Source organism: Thamnophis elegans, chromosome 8 (genome assembly GCF_009769535.1).
Source record: "Thamnophis elegans isolate rThaEle1 chromosome 8, rThaEle1.pri, whole genome shotgun sequence".
NCBI classification, from domain to species: Eukaryota; Metazoa; Chordata; class Lepidosauria; order Squamata; family Colubridae; genus Thamnophis; species Thamnophis elegans.
In genome coordinates this window covers 78803035-78818432 of record NC_045548.1, presented here as the reverse complement: position 1 = coordinate 78818432, position 15398 = coordinate 78803035, and the positions used below count along the sequence as shown (strand labels likewise).

Genomic DNA, 15398 nt, shown 5'->3' with positions numbered 1-15398 from the left:
TCGTCCTCACTGCTACGTCCAAGTGACCCCCCTTTTGCAACCTCCACCAAAAATCAAAACAAAGATTCGCTTAACAACTCTGTGACTCACTCAACAACTGCTGCGATTCCCTGAACAACCCTTGCAAGGAAGTTTATAAAATGGGGCTCAACTCCCTTAACAATGGTCTTGCTTAGCAGCATAAATTTGGGGCTCAATTGTAAGTCAAGGACTCCCTGTACTTAAGTTTTTCTCTCAAATCCTTTTTCGGGGATAAGGGTGGCCCTTTCCTTCCATGGGTGTGCAACAGCTGGGTGCAGTCAGACCGATTTGAACACTGCTTGTGAAACGAGCGACTTATGGAAGTGAGCATTTACATCCCAGGCGCCGTTGATGTGGCTTCACAAGACAGTCGAAGCGCCACAATCTCAGGCTTCTCAACCCGAAAGAGAAGGCTCCAACATTGCTCTCCAACTCTTAACCATTTATTAGCTTTAGAAAGGGTAAAGGGTTTGCCGTTAGATCTTGTTGAAAGCAGCTATGTCAACACTCTGCACCTGCAAGGCAAAAGACAGGCGTGAGAAACTTTGCCCAGGGCAGACCTGGAGATCCCAGGCGCCCAGACGTTCGTGTAAAAAGAGACTTCGGTAATGGATGCCTAAAAGAAACTTTGGCCAGGACGCGCGTGGTCAAACATAATGAACGGGGCACATTTGAGACTTTCCTTTCCCGGGTTCAATCAGAACAGAGCTGGAAGGGACCTCAGAGGTCTTCTAGTCCAGCCCCCTGCTCAAGCAGGAGACCCTATACCATTTCAGCCAGGTGGCTGACTACTCCCTTTTTTAAAAAATCTCCAGTGCTGGAGCTCCCATAACTTCTAGTGGCAAGTTGTTCCATTGGTTAATTGTCCTCCCTGTTAGGACGTTTCTCCTTAATTCCAAGTTGCTTCTCTTCTTGATTAGTTTCCATTTGTTGTTTCTTGCTCTGCCTTCAGGTGCTAGGTAAAATAAGTCAACCTCCTCTTCTTTGTGGCAGCTCCTCAAATACTGGAAGGCGGCTATCCTGTCACCCCTACTTTTTCTATAGATTTGCCAAGCCCAAATTCTGCCATTGTTCTTCCTATGTTTTGCTCTCTCGTGCCCTCCACAACTGCCTCCATTTCTGTGATTCTTTGGACAACCATTTGTCTGGAAAGGTACCGGTTCTCCTGCTTGAGCGGGGGGTTGGACTAGAAGACCTCCAAGGTCCCTTCCAAGCCTGTGATTTTGTTTTCCCCATCTTTCCTGAGCAGGTTGAGCAGTGTAGGAACGGCTTCTGGTTCCATTTTCCATTCCTGAAAATATCACCGTGCCGAAATAAAACATTAACTGTGGTTTAAAGCTGCTGAAAACCCGTCAGGCGCGACTGCAAGACTTCAACCCTGAGGGCACCAGTGGGGAGGGGGATTATTTGGGGCAAAACTCAGCAAAAAGGACAGCTATGACGGTCCCCTTGTTGGGACTCGGAGTTCGACAACTGTGCTAAGTCAAACTCTGGCCTTGATTTGGTGTGTCGAAGGCCTTAATAAAACAGCATCAAAATAAAGAAGGTTTTACTGAGTGTGTGTGAACTCTGGGACCAGAATCCTATGCATCAAGCATTTTCTCAGGTTAACGTCAAGGGAAGGGATAATTAATCTCCCCACATGAGAAACTGGGACTTTTGTGGAAGGACAAACCAATATGTTTGTGACGGTACATAGGCCCCCATACATGCACAGCTGCAAATGGACAATAATAATAATAATAATAGCCTTCAAAATAAAATACCTGAAAATGGTAGATCAGGGTGCCTGTACCAAAGTTTACTAAACCGTTTTTGTTTAACGTTTTGAGATACTTTTGGCCTGAATCTTCATTTTCATGTTGCTTTTCATTTTGGGAAGAAACCCCCTGCAATCTATATGGCAGGAACAGGTTTAACAGATTAACCGAGTTGGAAGGGACCTTGTAGGTCATCTAGTCCAACCCCTCCCACTCAAGCAGGGGTCCTTACACCACCAAGAGGACAGTCCTGTCTCTTCTTGAAAGCCTCCAGGGATGAAGCTCCCGCAACCTCTGAAGGCAACTTCTGTTCCATGGGTTGATTGCTCTCCCTGTCAGGAAATCCCTCCTTATTTCCAGGTTGAATCTCTCCTTGGTCAGTTTTCATCCATTCTTTTTTCTCTGGCTTTTAGATGCCTTGGAAAACAGCTTGATCCCCTCCTCTCTGTGGCAGCCCCTCAAATATTGGAAGACTGCTGTCATGTCTCCCCTGGTCCTTCTCTTCACTAGATAAGCCATGCCCAGTTCCTGCAACCGTTCTTCGTGTGTTTTACCCTCCAGTGCTCTCATCATCCTGGTTGATCCCCTCTGCCCTCTTTCTAGAGTCTCTGTATCATTTACAGATTAACAGAGTTGGAAGGGTCCTTGTAGGTCATCTAGTCCACCACCACCCACCCCAAAAAAGCAGGAGACCTTACACCATTCTGCTGTCAGGAAATCCCTCCTTATTTCCAGGTTGAATCTCTCCTTGATCAGTTTCCATCCATTGTTCCTTGTCTGGCCTTCAGGGGCTTTGGAAAACAGCTTGACCCCCCTCCTCTCTGTGGCAGCCCCTCAAATATTGGAAGATGCTCTCCTGTCTCCCTTGGTCCTTCTCTTCACTAGACTAGCCATGCCCAGTTCCTGCAACTGTTCTTTCCAACCCCTTTCTCTGCCTGCCCAAAATTTTCATTTTGACTGAAGAAGCTACTTGGATGAGTAACGAACCGTCTACGTTTGTATAAACTTTGTTCCAGTTGCCATGATTTAAACATTTTAAGATACTTTTTGGCCTGGAGGGTTGAATCTGCATTTACACCATCAAAATAAAAGCAACCCACGTGAGCCAGAAGGGCCAGATGTGACCTGGGAACTGTAAAATGCCCAGCTCTGTGAGAGTTATAACCCTGGGCATTGGGCCTAGGCGAGAAAAGATTACCGATCCCTGCTCTACAGATTATCAGCGGTAATTTGAGAGAACCTGCAGATCTCTGCAAAGGAACCTTTGGCACAAGCCCTCTACTCCAGGTATTCCCTGATTTATGTTGATTTCAAGGATTTTTAACTAGCGTTGGCAGAATTTTGGGATGGCCCATCCAAATAGGAATGCAACCCCTTTGAAAAACTTACATAATCTTCAAATTTGGTAATCTCCTCTTCCAGGATATCTGTCCCAACTTTGTCGTCCTCCACCACACACTGGATCTGGAGTTTCTTGATGCCGTAGCCCACCGGGACCAGTTTGGAAGCTCCCCAGACGAGGCCATCCATCTGAACAGTTCGCACAAACTCCTCCATTTTGGCCATGTCCGTTTCGTCATCCCACTGAAAACAAGGAAGGGGGGGGGAGTGAGAAAGCTGGACCTCAAACTCACAGCTGGCAAAGGGGGATAAAATCAAGGAAGCTTTGTATGCAGAAATAAAGGGTTTCGTGTAAATGAGCCAAAAACCAACTCGCAAAACAGAGAAAACAATTGCTTCCTCAAAGGACACCAATTTAATAATTGCATGCAAATTAAGAGTCCTCTTTCGGGCTCAAGAAACCAAGAGAGGGGATAGGGATCAAAAGCACTGTGAATGCATTTAACAGGTTTAACAGATTAAGAGTTGGAAGGGACCTTGTAGGTCATCTAGTCCAACCCCCTGCCCAAGCAGGAGACTCTACAGCATTTCTGACAGATGGCAGTCCGGTCTCTTCTTGAAACCCTCCAGTGATGAAGCTCCCACAGCTTCTGAATAACAGAATAATAACAGAGTTGGAAGGGACCTTGTAGGTCATCTAGTCCAACCCCCTACCCAAGCAGGAGACTCTACACCATTTCTGACAGATGGCAGTCCAGTCTCTTCTTGAAACCCTCCAGTGATGAAGCTCCCACAGCTTCTGAATAACAGAATAATAACAGAGTTGGAAGGGACCTTGTAGGTCATCTAGTCCAACCCCCTGCCCAAGCAGGAGACTCTACAGCATTTCTGACAGATGGCAGTCCGGTCTCTTCTTGAAACCCTCCAGTGATGAAGCTCCCACAGCTTCTGAATAACAGAATAATAACAGAGTTGGAAGGGACCTTGTAGGTCATCTAGTCCAACCCCCTACCCAAGCAGGAGACTCTACACCATTTCCGACAGATGGCAGTCCGGTCTCTTCTTGAAACCCTCCAGTGATGAAGCTCCCACAGCTTCTGAATAACAGAATAATAACAGAGTTGGAAGGGACCTTGTAGGTCATCTAGTCCAACCCCCTACCCAAGCAGGAGACTCTACACCATTTCCGACAGATGGCAGTCCGGTCTCTTCTTGAAACCCTCCAGTGATGAAGCTCCCACAGCTTCTGAATAACAGAATAATAACAGAGTTGGAAGGGACCTTGTAGGTCATCTAGTCCAACCCCCTGCCCAAGCAGGAGACTCTACAGCATTTCTGACAGATGGCAGTCCAGTCTCTTCTTGAAAGCCTCCAGTGATGAAGCTCCCACAGCTTCTGAATAACAGAATAATAACAGAGTTGGAAGGGACCTTGTAGGTCATCTAGTCCAACCCCCTACCCAAGCAGGAGACTCTACACCATTTCCGACAGATGGCAGTCCGGTCTCTTCTTGAAAGCCTCCACTGATGAAGCTCCCACAACTTCTGAAGGGAAATTCTGTTCTATTGGCTGATTGTTCTCATTGTCAGGAAATTCCTCCTTATTTCCAGGTTTATTTATTTATTTGTACGATTTATAGGCCGCCCAATCCTGGAGGACTCCGGGCGGCTTACAACAAAGGAAAAAAGAAATAATAAAAAAGAAAATAAAAACAAGTTAAAATCAACACACACACATTCGTTGTGATCGGGGCTGGACCTCAACAATGAGGTCAACAGCCCCAGGCCTGCCGGAATAGCCAGGTTTTAACAGCTTTCCTGAAGGCCATGAGAGTGGGTGAGGTCTGGATTTCTGGGGGTAGCTTGTTCCAAAGGGTCGGAGCAGCCACAGAGAAGGCCCTCCTCCGGGGAGCCACCAGCCGACATTGTCTTGCTGACGGCATCTGAAGGAGGCCCACCCTGTGGGATCTCACCGGCCGTTGGGAGGAATGTGGCAGTAGGCGGTCTCGCAGGTATGCTGGCCCTAGGTTGAATCTCTCTTGGGTCAGTTTCCATTCCATGCAGCCTATACCAGAATTGGATCTATTGGTGGTCAAGCGAAATTGGCAGGAGATAACAGTGAATGGACTTCAAAGGGGGAAGGAGGACATACGTCTCTTTCAGCCGTGTGGGGACTCCAGACTAATGATGTGTTTGACCCCCACCTTCAGGCTCAGCCTGGTGTTCTCCAACATTGGAAGTTTCAAAACTTTTAAGACTTGAGGACTTCAACTCCCAGAATTCCGCAGCCAGCCATGGTAGGAGGCAGGCAGAGGGAGGTTGATAACCATGGCGATGTCAGGACATGAGTTAGCTGCCTCCCCCACTTCCGACAGCGCCCCCCCCCCCCCCCGATCTGATGTATTTGCCTGCCACTTGGAATCACAGAGTACCCCCCCTCTGGCTAGAGCAGGGGTCTCCAAACGTGGCCGCTTTAAGACTGGTGGACTTCAACTCCCAGAATTCCCCAACCACCAATTCCCCAACCACCAACCAGGACAAGAAACAACAAATGGAAACTAATCAAGAAGAGAAGCAACTTGGAATTAAGGAGAAACATCCTAACAGGGAGGACAATTAACCAATGGAACAACTTGCCACTAGAAATTGTGGGAGCTGCAGCACTGGAGATTTTTTAAAAAGGGAGTAGTCAGCCACCTGTCTGAAATGGCATAGGGTCTCCTGCTTGAGCAGGGGGCTGGACTAGAAGACCTCTGAGGTCCCTTCGAGCTCTGTTCTGATTGAACCCGGGAAAGAAAAGTCTCAAAATGTTCACCGTTCATTACGTTTGACCATGCGTGTCTCTGTGCATGCGGCACACTGGGAACAGGCTCCAGCTGTTCCTCTGCCTCACTGCTGTCTAGCTCTGTAGGCACCTGATCACTGCAAGACGGCCTTGGCCCCCTCTCTGCCTCAGACACAGAGCCCTCGTCTGAGCTTTCCTCCCCCCCCAGGACTGGCCCATCCTCCTCCCCAACCACCTCACTCTCCGACTCTGCTGCCAGCTCTGCTCGTGGCCCACAACACAGATGTCAGCTTCTGCCTTGGTACTGCTTCAGCTGTCATGAAACGGGGAGGGAGGGTTTGGTATTTGGGAGGGGTTATTCGATGTGCTGGAGGAATGTTCTAGTATTTACTGGATGGTTGGACTACGCATGCGTGGGTGCTTCCCGCCTGGACCAACGGCCCCGACATTCCATCTTCGTGATGCCTTTTGAAGTTATCTCACACCTGACACTTGAAGGACTTATGATTGGCCTGAGGCTATGATCCCAAGGGGTGGGGAATGGACTATTCTATATATCAATTGCTTTCGCGCCTAATTAAACAGACTTCGCTTCGCAACTGCTCGCTAACCATTTGTAATTAGTAAAAGTACTTTTAAGGGCAGTAAAGCAGATGAAAAAGTCAGAAAAATGAAATTTTGTTTCTGGCCTCAAGAGTAGCTTTTGTGGGGTCAAGGAGGAACACGGAGGGGGGGGGGTGAGCGTGGGGCGGGCACGTGGGAATGCCAACCTGGCCTTCAGCCCCAAAACCTCCCACTTACCGGCTTGACATCCAGAAGGATGGAGGACTTGGCAATCAGGCCCGGCTTCTTCGACTTCTTCTCGGCGTACTGCTTTAGCCGCTCTTCCCGAAGGCGGGCAGCTTCTTGGTCCTCCTCTTCCTCGTCGCTGCCAAACAGGTCGATGTCATCGTCTTCCTCGGAGGAAGCGGCGGCTGCACCCCCCGGGGATTCTTCTTTGATGGCAGCTGAAGGGAGCACCACCTTCTTGCACGGCACGGCCAGGGGCTCAACTTTCTTCATGGGCGTGACGTGCTTTGTGGAGAAAAGGAGGTGGTGAGCCTCACCCTGAAAGCCTTCCCAGGGGGAAGCCTCAAGAGCATCCAACCTACCACTGCCCTACTCCCCAGGAGAACTAATTGGGATAGCGCAACATTGCTCGCCAGGCATCTGGCTGTGGGAGTCAAGGCCAAGATGCCCATTAAATCAGGGGGTTGGACCTCCAGGGTCCCTTCCAACTCTTCTCTTCTCTCCTATTTCATTTTATTCCAATTCTATTCTTTCCTATTCTATTCTATCCCTATCCTATTCCAATTCTATTCTATCCCTTTCCTATTCCAATTCCAATTCTATTCTTTCCTATTCTATTCTATCCCTATCCTATTCCAATTCTATTCCAATTCCATTCCAATTCCAATTCCATTCCTATTCTATTCAATTCCATCCCAAATATTCTGCCTTCTATTCTTATTCTATCCCTATCCTATTCCAATTCTATCCCTTTCCTATTCCAATTCCATTCCTATTCTATTCAATTCCATCCCAAATATTCTGCCTTCTATTCTTATTCTACCCCTATCCTATTCCAATTCTATCCCTATCCTATTCCAATTCTATCCCTTTCCTATTCCAATTCCATTCCTATTCTATTCAATTCCATCCCAAATATTCTGCCTTCTATTCTATTCTTATTCTATTCTATCCCTATCCTATTCCAATTCTATTCTATCCCTTTTCTATTCCAATTCCAATTTTATTCTTTCCTATTCTATTCTATCCCTATCCTATTCCAATTCCAATTCTATTCTTTCCTATTCTATTCTATTCTATCCCTATCCTATTCCAATTCTATTCTATCCCTTTCCTATTCAAATTCCAATTCTATTCTATCCCCATCCTATTCCAATTCTATCCCTTTCCTATTCCAATTCTATTCTATCCTATTCTATTCTATTCTATTCTTATTCTATTCTATCCTTATCCTATTCCAATTCTATTCTATCCCTTTCCTATTCCAATTCCAATTCTATTCCAATTCCATTCCTATTCTATTCAATTCCATCCCAAATATTCTGCCTTCTATTCTATTCTAAATATTCTGCATTCTCTTCTATTCGTTGCTAAGGCGGCCTTGGAAGGAATGGGCCTCGGATTTTAAAAAGCATGACTGCAGTCTACAAATGGGCAAAGCAATGGACGTGCATAAGACTTATTTTTAAGCACATTTTACCTGTGTGGGTGGAGGCGGGGAAGGATGGTGGGAAGCCGATGCCCTTTCCAGCACGCTCAGGCGGCACTCCAGTTTGGAGATGGCCATTTGGAGGTTGGTGACCACTGAAAACGGGAAGGGAAAAAAAAAGATTATTAAAAGGATAGGATGCTACGCTCCGACCCCCTCAACCTATAACTACGACCGAGTCTCACAGCGTGGCTACTCACCACTACGAAGGTGTTGATTGTCTGCCTCCAAGTTAGCAATCCTGGTGACCACCTCATTTTGGTCTCCGGCTGGCCCTGCGGGGGAGGGGCCGCTGGTGGTCTGCAAGAGACAGCGAGGACAAAGAAGGGGGAGGGGGGGCGGTGAGGCCAGGCCAAGCGCTGACCTCGACCAGGCCCACAGACAACCAAGCCAAGCAGAAGCCACGGGAGGGAGATGGACAGGGGAAGACTTCCAGAAAGCAACTGGGAACCAGTAAGAGCACAAGGCAGCTTTTAGGGGTTTGCAAAGGAAAGGGGAGATGGGATTCTTGGATACCCAGGATGGGTCTCCTTCTTTTCTTAAAAAGGTGTTTATAGAGAGGCATAATGCATCTTAGAATAATTACATCTTGCCATTGGTCTCCGGATGCAATTCAAGGTGTTGGTTAGTACCTTTAAAGCCCTACATGGCTTAGGACCAGCGTACCTGCGAGGCTGCCTACTGCCACACTCCTCCCAACGGCCGGTAAAATCCCACAGGGTGGGCCTCCTTCAGATGCCGTCAGCCAGACAATGTCGGCTGGCGACTCCCCGGAGGAGAGCCTTCTCTGTGGCTGCCCCGACCCTTTGGAACCAACTACCCCCAGAAATCTGGACCTCACCCACTCTCATGGCCTTCAGAAAAGCTGTTGAAACCTGGCTATTCCGGCAGGCCTGGGGCTGTTGACCTCATTGTTGAGGTCCAGCCCCAACTGAAATGAATGTATCTGTGTTGTTTTTAACTTGTCTATTTTATTTTTATTTTATTTTATTTCCCCTCTCTGTAAGCCGCCCGGAGTCCTCCGGGATTGGGCGGCCTATAAATAAAATTAAACTTGAACTTGAAACTGAGCTTGGTTCCTTCCTTCCCTTCCTTCTCCCCCCCATCTCCCTTCCCCTGGGTGCCCTCTTGAGCTTGATTGTTATCTTGCAGATGTTTCATGACCCAACTAGGTAACATCATCAGTGACCTTCCTTCCTTCCCTCCCTTCTCCTTGGGGCTCTCTAAGCTCGGCTGGTTTTTTTTTGCAGACATTTCGTGACCCATCTCGGTAACGTCATCAGTGGGAGATGGGGATTGCAGAGAGGACGACGACTGTGGGGTCCTTGAGCCTCTCTGAGCTTGGTTGTGTTCTCGCGGCCTTCCACGACACAAACTAGGCGATCTCAGGACGGATGCTCAGAGAGCTCCCGAGGGCCGCACATTTCAACCCTGAGCTGCAAGCGTTCTCCCTTATGGGTACTTGGGGAGGACACGGAGGTTCATCATCTTCAGCTGGAAAGTAGGAACTCCACGTTAAGAAAGGAAGCGTAAGAACCCAATCCTGTAATAAAATCTCACAAGGGTCGAGAAATACCTTTCCTTATTCAGGTTGGACAGAGCATCTGTCCCTTCTTCATAGGATCAAAAGAAGTTCTAAAGCAGTGTTTCTCAACCTTGGCCACTTGAAGATGTCTGGACTTCAACTCCCAGAATTCCCCAGCAGTGGTTAGGACAGTGTTTCTCAACCTTGTCAACTTGAAGATGTCTGGACTTCAACTCCCAGAATTCCCCAGCCAGCGAATGCTGGCTGGGGAATTCTGGGAGTTGAAGTCCGGACATCTTCAAGTGGCCAAGGTTGAGAAACACTGCTCTAAAGAGCTTGGCTGGAAATCTTACCAGCTATTGAGTTCAAGGCAATTTTGGCTTGATTTTATCATTTTTTTTTTGTAAGCAGAAGGATTTTATTTATTTCTCCGGCCCTTCACAACATAGCTACTCTGGCCAAGCACAAAAGCAGACTTGTGGAGCCCCCAAAAGATTCAAATGGGGGGGAGCGCTATGCGAGATATTAGCAGCGCAAAACTTTTCACGTGAGCTGAAATCACTCTTCCATCATCCTGTCTGGGAAGGGATTTCTGCCAGATTTTTTTTTCATGGGGGAAAATCTACCTGGTTGTTAAGCATCCACGGGTTATCCTCGACTTATAACTAATTCGTTCCGCGACCGTTTCAAAGTTACAACGGCACCGGAAAAAGTAACCTACGACCGTTTTTCAGGCTTAAGACCGTTGCGGCATCTCTACGATCACAATCTGGACATTTGGCAACCGATTCATATTTAGGACGGTTGCAGCGTCTCCGGGAATCATGTCATCCCCTTTTGCAGCTTTCTGAGAAGCGAAGTCAACGGGGGGAGAGCCAGATTCATTTAACAACTGTGTCACTGACTTAATAGCTGCAGGGATTCACTTAACAACTGCAGCGAGGACGGTCGTAAAAAGGGGCAAAACCCATTCAACAAATGTCTCGCTTAGCAACAGAAATGCTGGACAAGGGACTTTCGAGTTTGATTTTTGAGATAGAACGATGTCGCTGTGTTTTGTGCATTTTGACACACAAAAGCGCCCAGATGTTAAAATTAAAATTCTCCCAAGTTAAAAAGGTAAAAGTTCCCCTCGTACGTATGTGCTAGTTGTTCCTGACTCTAGGTGTTCATCTCCATTTCAAAGCCGAAGAGCCAGCACTGTCTGAAGATGTCTCCGTGGTGGTCATGTGGCTGGCATGATTAAATGCCGAAGGCGCACGGAACGCTGTTCCCTTCCCACCAAAGTAGTTCCTATTTTTCTACTTGCATTTTTTGCGTGCTTTCGAACTGCTAGGTTGGCAGAAGCTGGGACAAGTCACGGGAGCTCACTCCGTCACACGGCGCTTGGGATTTGAACCTCCAAACTGCTGACCTTTCTGATCGACAAGCTCAGCATCTTAGCCCCTGAGCCATGAGGATATGACTAATACAACGTCTCTAAAAAAGGGAGGGATTATATGACGGCTTCAAAAGTCAAATGCTCAGCCCTCCCAGAAGGTGCCTGAAACTGAAAGGCCAAAAATGCATAGAAATGGCACACTGGACAGGACAGAGTTTTCCAAGCAACACAACAAGAGGCATGGAGGACTCCCGTTAAACTTCCATGCCGGCTGTGACAGAGACAGACAGACGGAAGGAAGGTGATTGCGTCCCTTCCCACAAGCGACTTACAGCCGCGCGACCCTTGCGCTTCTTGGAACGAACACCAGTGGCTTCCTGAGGGTTTTGCAAAACTGTCTTGAGCTGGAAAGGGCAAGATATATAGATATATTTTTCTTGGTAAAATAATTCCACCATGATTGAGATTCATTCATGCAGTAGAGTGGAAGGGGAGTGTAGCAGGAGCCTCACTATCTGGAATTAAAAGGATTTAAAAAAAAAAAAAGCTTTCCCAAGTACCAATATGCTGAGAGCAAGGAGGCGCGGAATACAGGGAACAGCTTAATCTCAAAGCAATGTCCCCTTTAAATTAGAAAATGCTCATTATTTGGGCTGTGACTCTCAAACGCTGCATCTCCCTGCAGTTATGCTATTTAAGTCAGGGGTCTCCAATCTTGGCCTCTTGTGGACTTTAAATCCCAGAATTGAAATCCACAAGTCTTAAAGTGGCCAAAGTTGGAGACTTCTGATTTAACGAGATTCCTTTCCACAATACAGAGAATTATAATTAGAAGAATGAATGAAGCTTTGCTTGACTGGCTGTTCTCCAGGCAAGACACACACTAGGATGGCATTCTTATGCAACGTCTATGGATGCACAAAGTATTTGGTGAGGCATGTCGTAACAGAATTAACCAGAGTTGGAAGGGACCTTGGAGGTCTTCTAGTCCAACCCTGGGTACCTGAGAGACCGCCTCCTGCCGATTACCTCTCTCAGACCAATTAGATCGCACAGGTTAGGTCTCCTCCAGATTCCATCTGCCAGCCAATGTCGGCTGGCGACTCCCCGGGGGAGAGCCTTCTCTGTTGCAGCTCCGGCCCTCTGGAACGAGCTCCCTGTTGAGATCCGGACCCTTACTACCCTCCCAGCCTTCCGCAAAGCCACCAAGTCCTGGCTGTTCCAGCAGGCTGGGGGGGGGGGGGGGGGGGCTGAGAAGCATTTACCTCCACGGAAATTGCGAATGTTGGTTTTGTTTTTAATATGTTGTCTTTGTCTCGTTTTCCCCCTTTCCCTTGTCCTTTGTGAGCCGCCCGGAGTCCTCCGGGAGTGGGCGGCATACAAGACAAATAAATAATAATAATAATAATAATAATAATAATAATAATAATAATAATAACCCCCCTGCTCAAGCAAAAGACCTTATAACATTTCAGACAAACGGCCGCCCAATCTCCCCTTAAAACCCTCCCGTGGTGGAGGCACCCACCACTTCTGGTGGTGAGCTGTTCCACTGGTTCATTGTCCTCACTGTCAGGAAATCAATTTCTCCTTAGTTCTGGGGTTGCTTCTCTCCTTGATGAGTTTTCCCACCCACCCCCGTTGCTTCTTGTCCTGCCTGGAGGTGTGACTTCTCTGCGAAAGTCCTGCCCTCCGGAACAGAATGTCCCCCGTAATGGCTTTGGCCTTTTTCCCAGGCCTGGCACAGGGCATCTGTGGAGCCCTCTGGAACATTTCTCGGTGCTGGCTCAGGTTGCTCTGCTTGCGCCTTTTAAGTTTACAAGCACATATTGTAAATCACCCAACGTCTTTATGTAGCTGGGTAGCCTTAAAAAAGTTACTATTATTACGTATTATGGGAGATGGATTTGGCTGGAAATGTTCCCAAGCCCTGAAGGGAATCAGTTCAAGTGTTTTAAAAGCAGCTGCTTACATACACCGTATTTTTCGGTGTATAGGACGCACCAAGATTTCGAAGAGGTAAGTATGAAAAAAAGGTTTTTGTCCTCCCTGGCCTATGGGAGCACTTTGCAAGCTTCTTTTTTCACCGAAACGGGGGCATTTTCCCTTTCCCCCCATCCCTGCTGAATCCTGCAGAATGCATCGGGGGGGGGGGAGGCAAAAGCACCCCTGTTTTTGTGACAAACGCCCCGTTTTTCACCCATTTTTCACAAAAATGGGACGTAAGGGTGGGGCTTCGGGGAAATGGCTATATTGAGTGTATAAGTCGCATCAACATTTCCACACTCTTTTAGGAGGAGAAAAGGTGCGTCTTATACACCGAAAAATACAGTAAAAGGGAAAATTAACAATTACTCTTCCGTACAGTTAGTACAGTTGGACTGCAGGGCCATCCAACCGGTCAGTCCTAGAGAAGGTCAACCCTGGCTGCTCTTTAGAAGGCCAGATCCTGAAGAGGAAACTCAAAGACTTTTGCCACCTAATGAGAAGGAAGAAGGACTCCCTGGAGAAGAGCCTCATGCTGGGAACGATGGAGGGCAAAAGAAGAAGAAGGGGACGGCAGAGAAGGAGGTGGCTGGATGGAGTCACCGAAGCAGTCAGCCTGAGCTTAAATGGACTCCAGAGGATGGGAGAGGACAGGAAGGCCTGGAGGAACGTTGTCCATGGAGTTGTGATGGGTCAGACACAACTTTGCAACTAGCGACAGGTAGTCCTCAACCTGACGACCACAACTGAGCCCAACATTTCTACTGCTATAAGAGCCAAGGTGGCGCAGTGGTTAAATGCAGCACTGCAGGCTACTGCTAGATCAGCAGTTCAGCGGTTCAAATCCCACCGGCTCAGGGTTGACTCAGCCTTCCATCCTTCCGAGGTGGGTAAAATGAGGACCCAGATTGTTGGGGGCAATATGCTGACTCTCTGTAAACCGCTTAGAGAGGGCTGAAAGCCCTATGAAGCAGTATATAAGTCTACTGCTATTGCTATTGCTAAGTGAGGCAGTCGTTAAGTGAGTTTTGCCCCACTTTTACAGCCTTTCTTGCCACAGACATTGAGTGGATCACTGCAGTTGTTAAGTTAGGAACGCGGCTGTTAAGTGAATCTAGCTTCCTCGTTGAGTGGGCTTTTCAGAAAGTCGCAAAAGGAGACCGTCGTAAGTCCAAGCCTGTTGCCAAGTGTCTGAATTTTGATCAGGTGACCATGGGGTGCAGCAACAATCATGAGTAGGGAAAAATAGTCACAAATCATTTCCCCCCAGGGTTGTTGTGGTTTCGAGGAATCCCTAAACCACCAGCGGTTGTAAGTACAGGTAGCCCTCCACTTACGGTCACAACTGAACCCCAAATTTATGTCGCTAAGTGAGAAACTCGCTGTGACTTTGGCACTTGCAGTTTACGACTTCTCTTGCCATAGTTGTTAAGTGAATCGCTGTGAAAAATACAGTACAGGAGACCGATTTGGTTGAGACTAGAAATATTTCCAGGGCTGAATCCAGCATTTTAAAAGCAAATCCTGACATTAAAAAAGCTTCAAGCTTCACATGTTTAAGGTAGCTTGTATCCACCATGAAATATAATCACCAGCGTAGCTGACAGTTCTCCAACCGTCACTTAAAAATAGAATATGGATATTTAATACAGAACATCTGCTATCCCTCTCTGTCTCCATCCATATCTATCTATCTATCTATCTATCTATCTATCTATCTATCTATCTATCTATCTATCATCTATCTATCTATATCTATCTATCTATCTATCAGCTGTCTGTCTGTCTATCTATCATCATCTACCTACCTACCTATCATCTGTCTGTCTGTCTGTCTATCTATCATCTACCTACCTACCTATCATCTGTCTGTCTGTCTGTCTGTCTATCTATCTATCATCTACCTACCTACCTATCTATCATTTCTCATTCTATAATCTATCGCTTAACAACCGTGTTATGAACTGAACAACTGCAGTGATTCGTTTAACAACGGTGGGGAGAAGGGTCGTAAACTGGGGGAAAACTCACTTTAACAACTTAGGAATGGAAATGTTGGGCTCAATTTTTGTTATAAGTCGAAGACTATCTCTTATCTTCCCCCGGACACACAGAGGGCAGGACAGATAGTCCTCGACTTACAACAGCTCACTTAGTGACCGTTCAAAGTTACAACGGTCCTGAAAAAAAAGTGACTTATGACCATTTTTCAGACTTACAACTATTGTAGCCGCCGCATGGATCAAAACTGAGATACTTGGGAACTGACTCACATTTATGAACATTGCAGTGTCCAGGGGTCAGATGATTCCGCTTTTGCGA

General features: G+C 47.2%; 1 protein-coding gene across 2 annotated transcripts in view; it reads right to left on the bottom strand.

Annotated features, from left to right (window-relative positions):
* Nucleotides 1-448: 448 nt before the first annotated feature.
* EEF1D (eukaryotic translation elongation factor 1 delta) overlaps nt 449-15398 on the bottom strand; it is a 44684-nt gene continuing 29734 nt past the window's right edge. For both annotated transcript variants that reach the window (XM_032222616.1, XM_032222615.1), the window contains 5 exons: nt 8385-8484; nt 8176-8279; nt 6708-6980; nt 3171-3365; nt 449-536 (listed from right to left, as the gene is read on the bottom strand). In XM_032222616.1, the coding sequence (XP_032078507.1) occupies nt 498-536; nt 3171-3365; nt 6708-6980; nt 8176-8279; nt 8385-8484 (711 nt within the window). In that variant the 3' untranslated portion in view covers nt 449-497. The remainder of the gene's footprint in view (nt 537-3170; nt 3366-6707; nt 6981-8175; nt 8280-8384; nt 8485-15398) is intronic.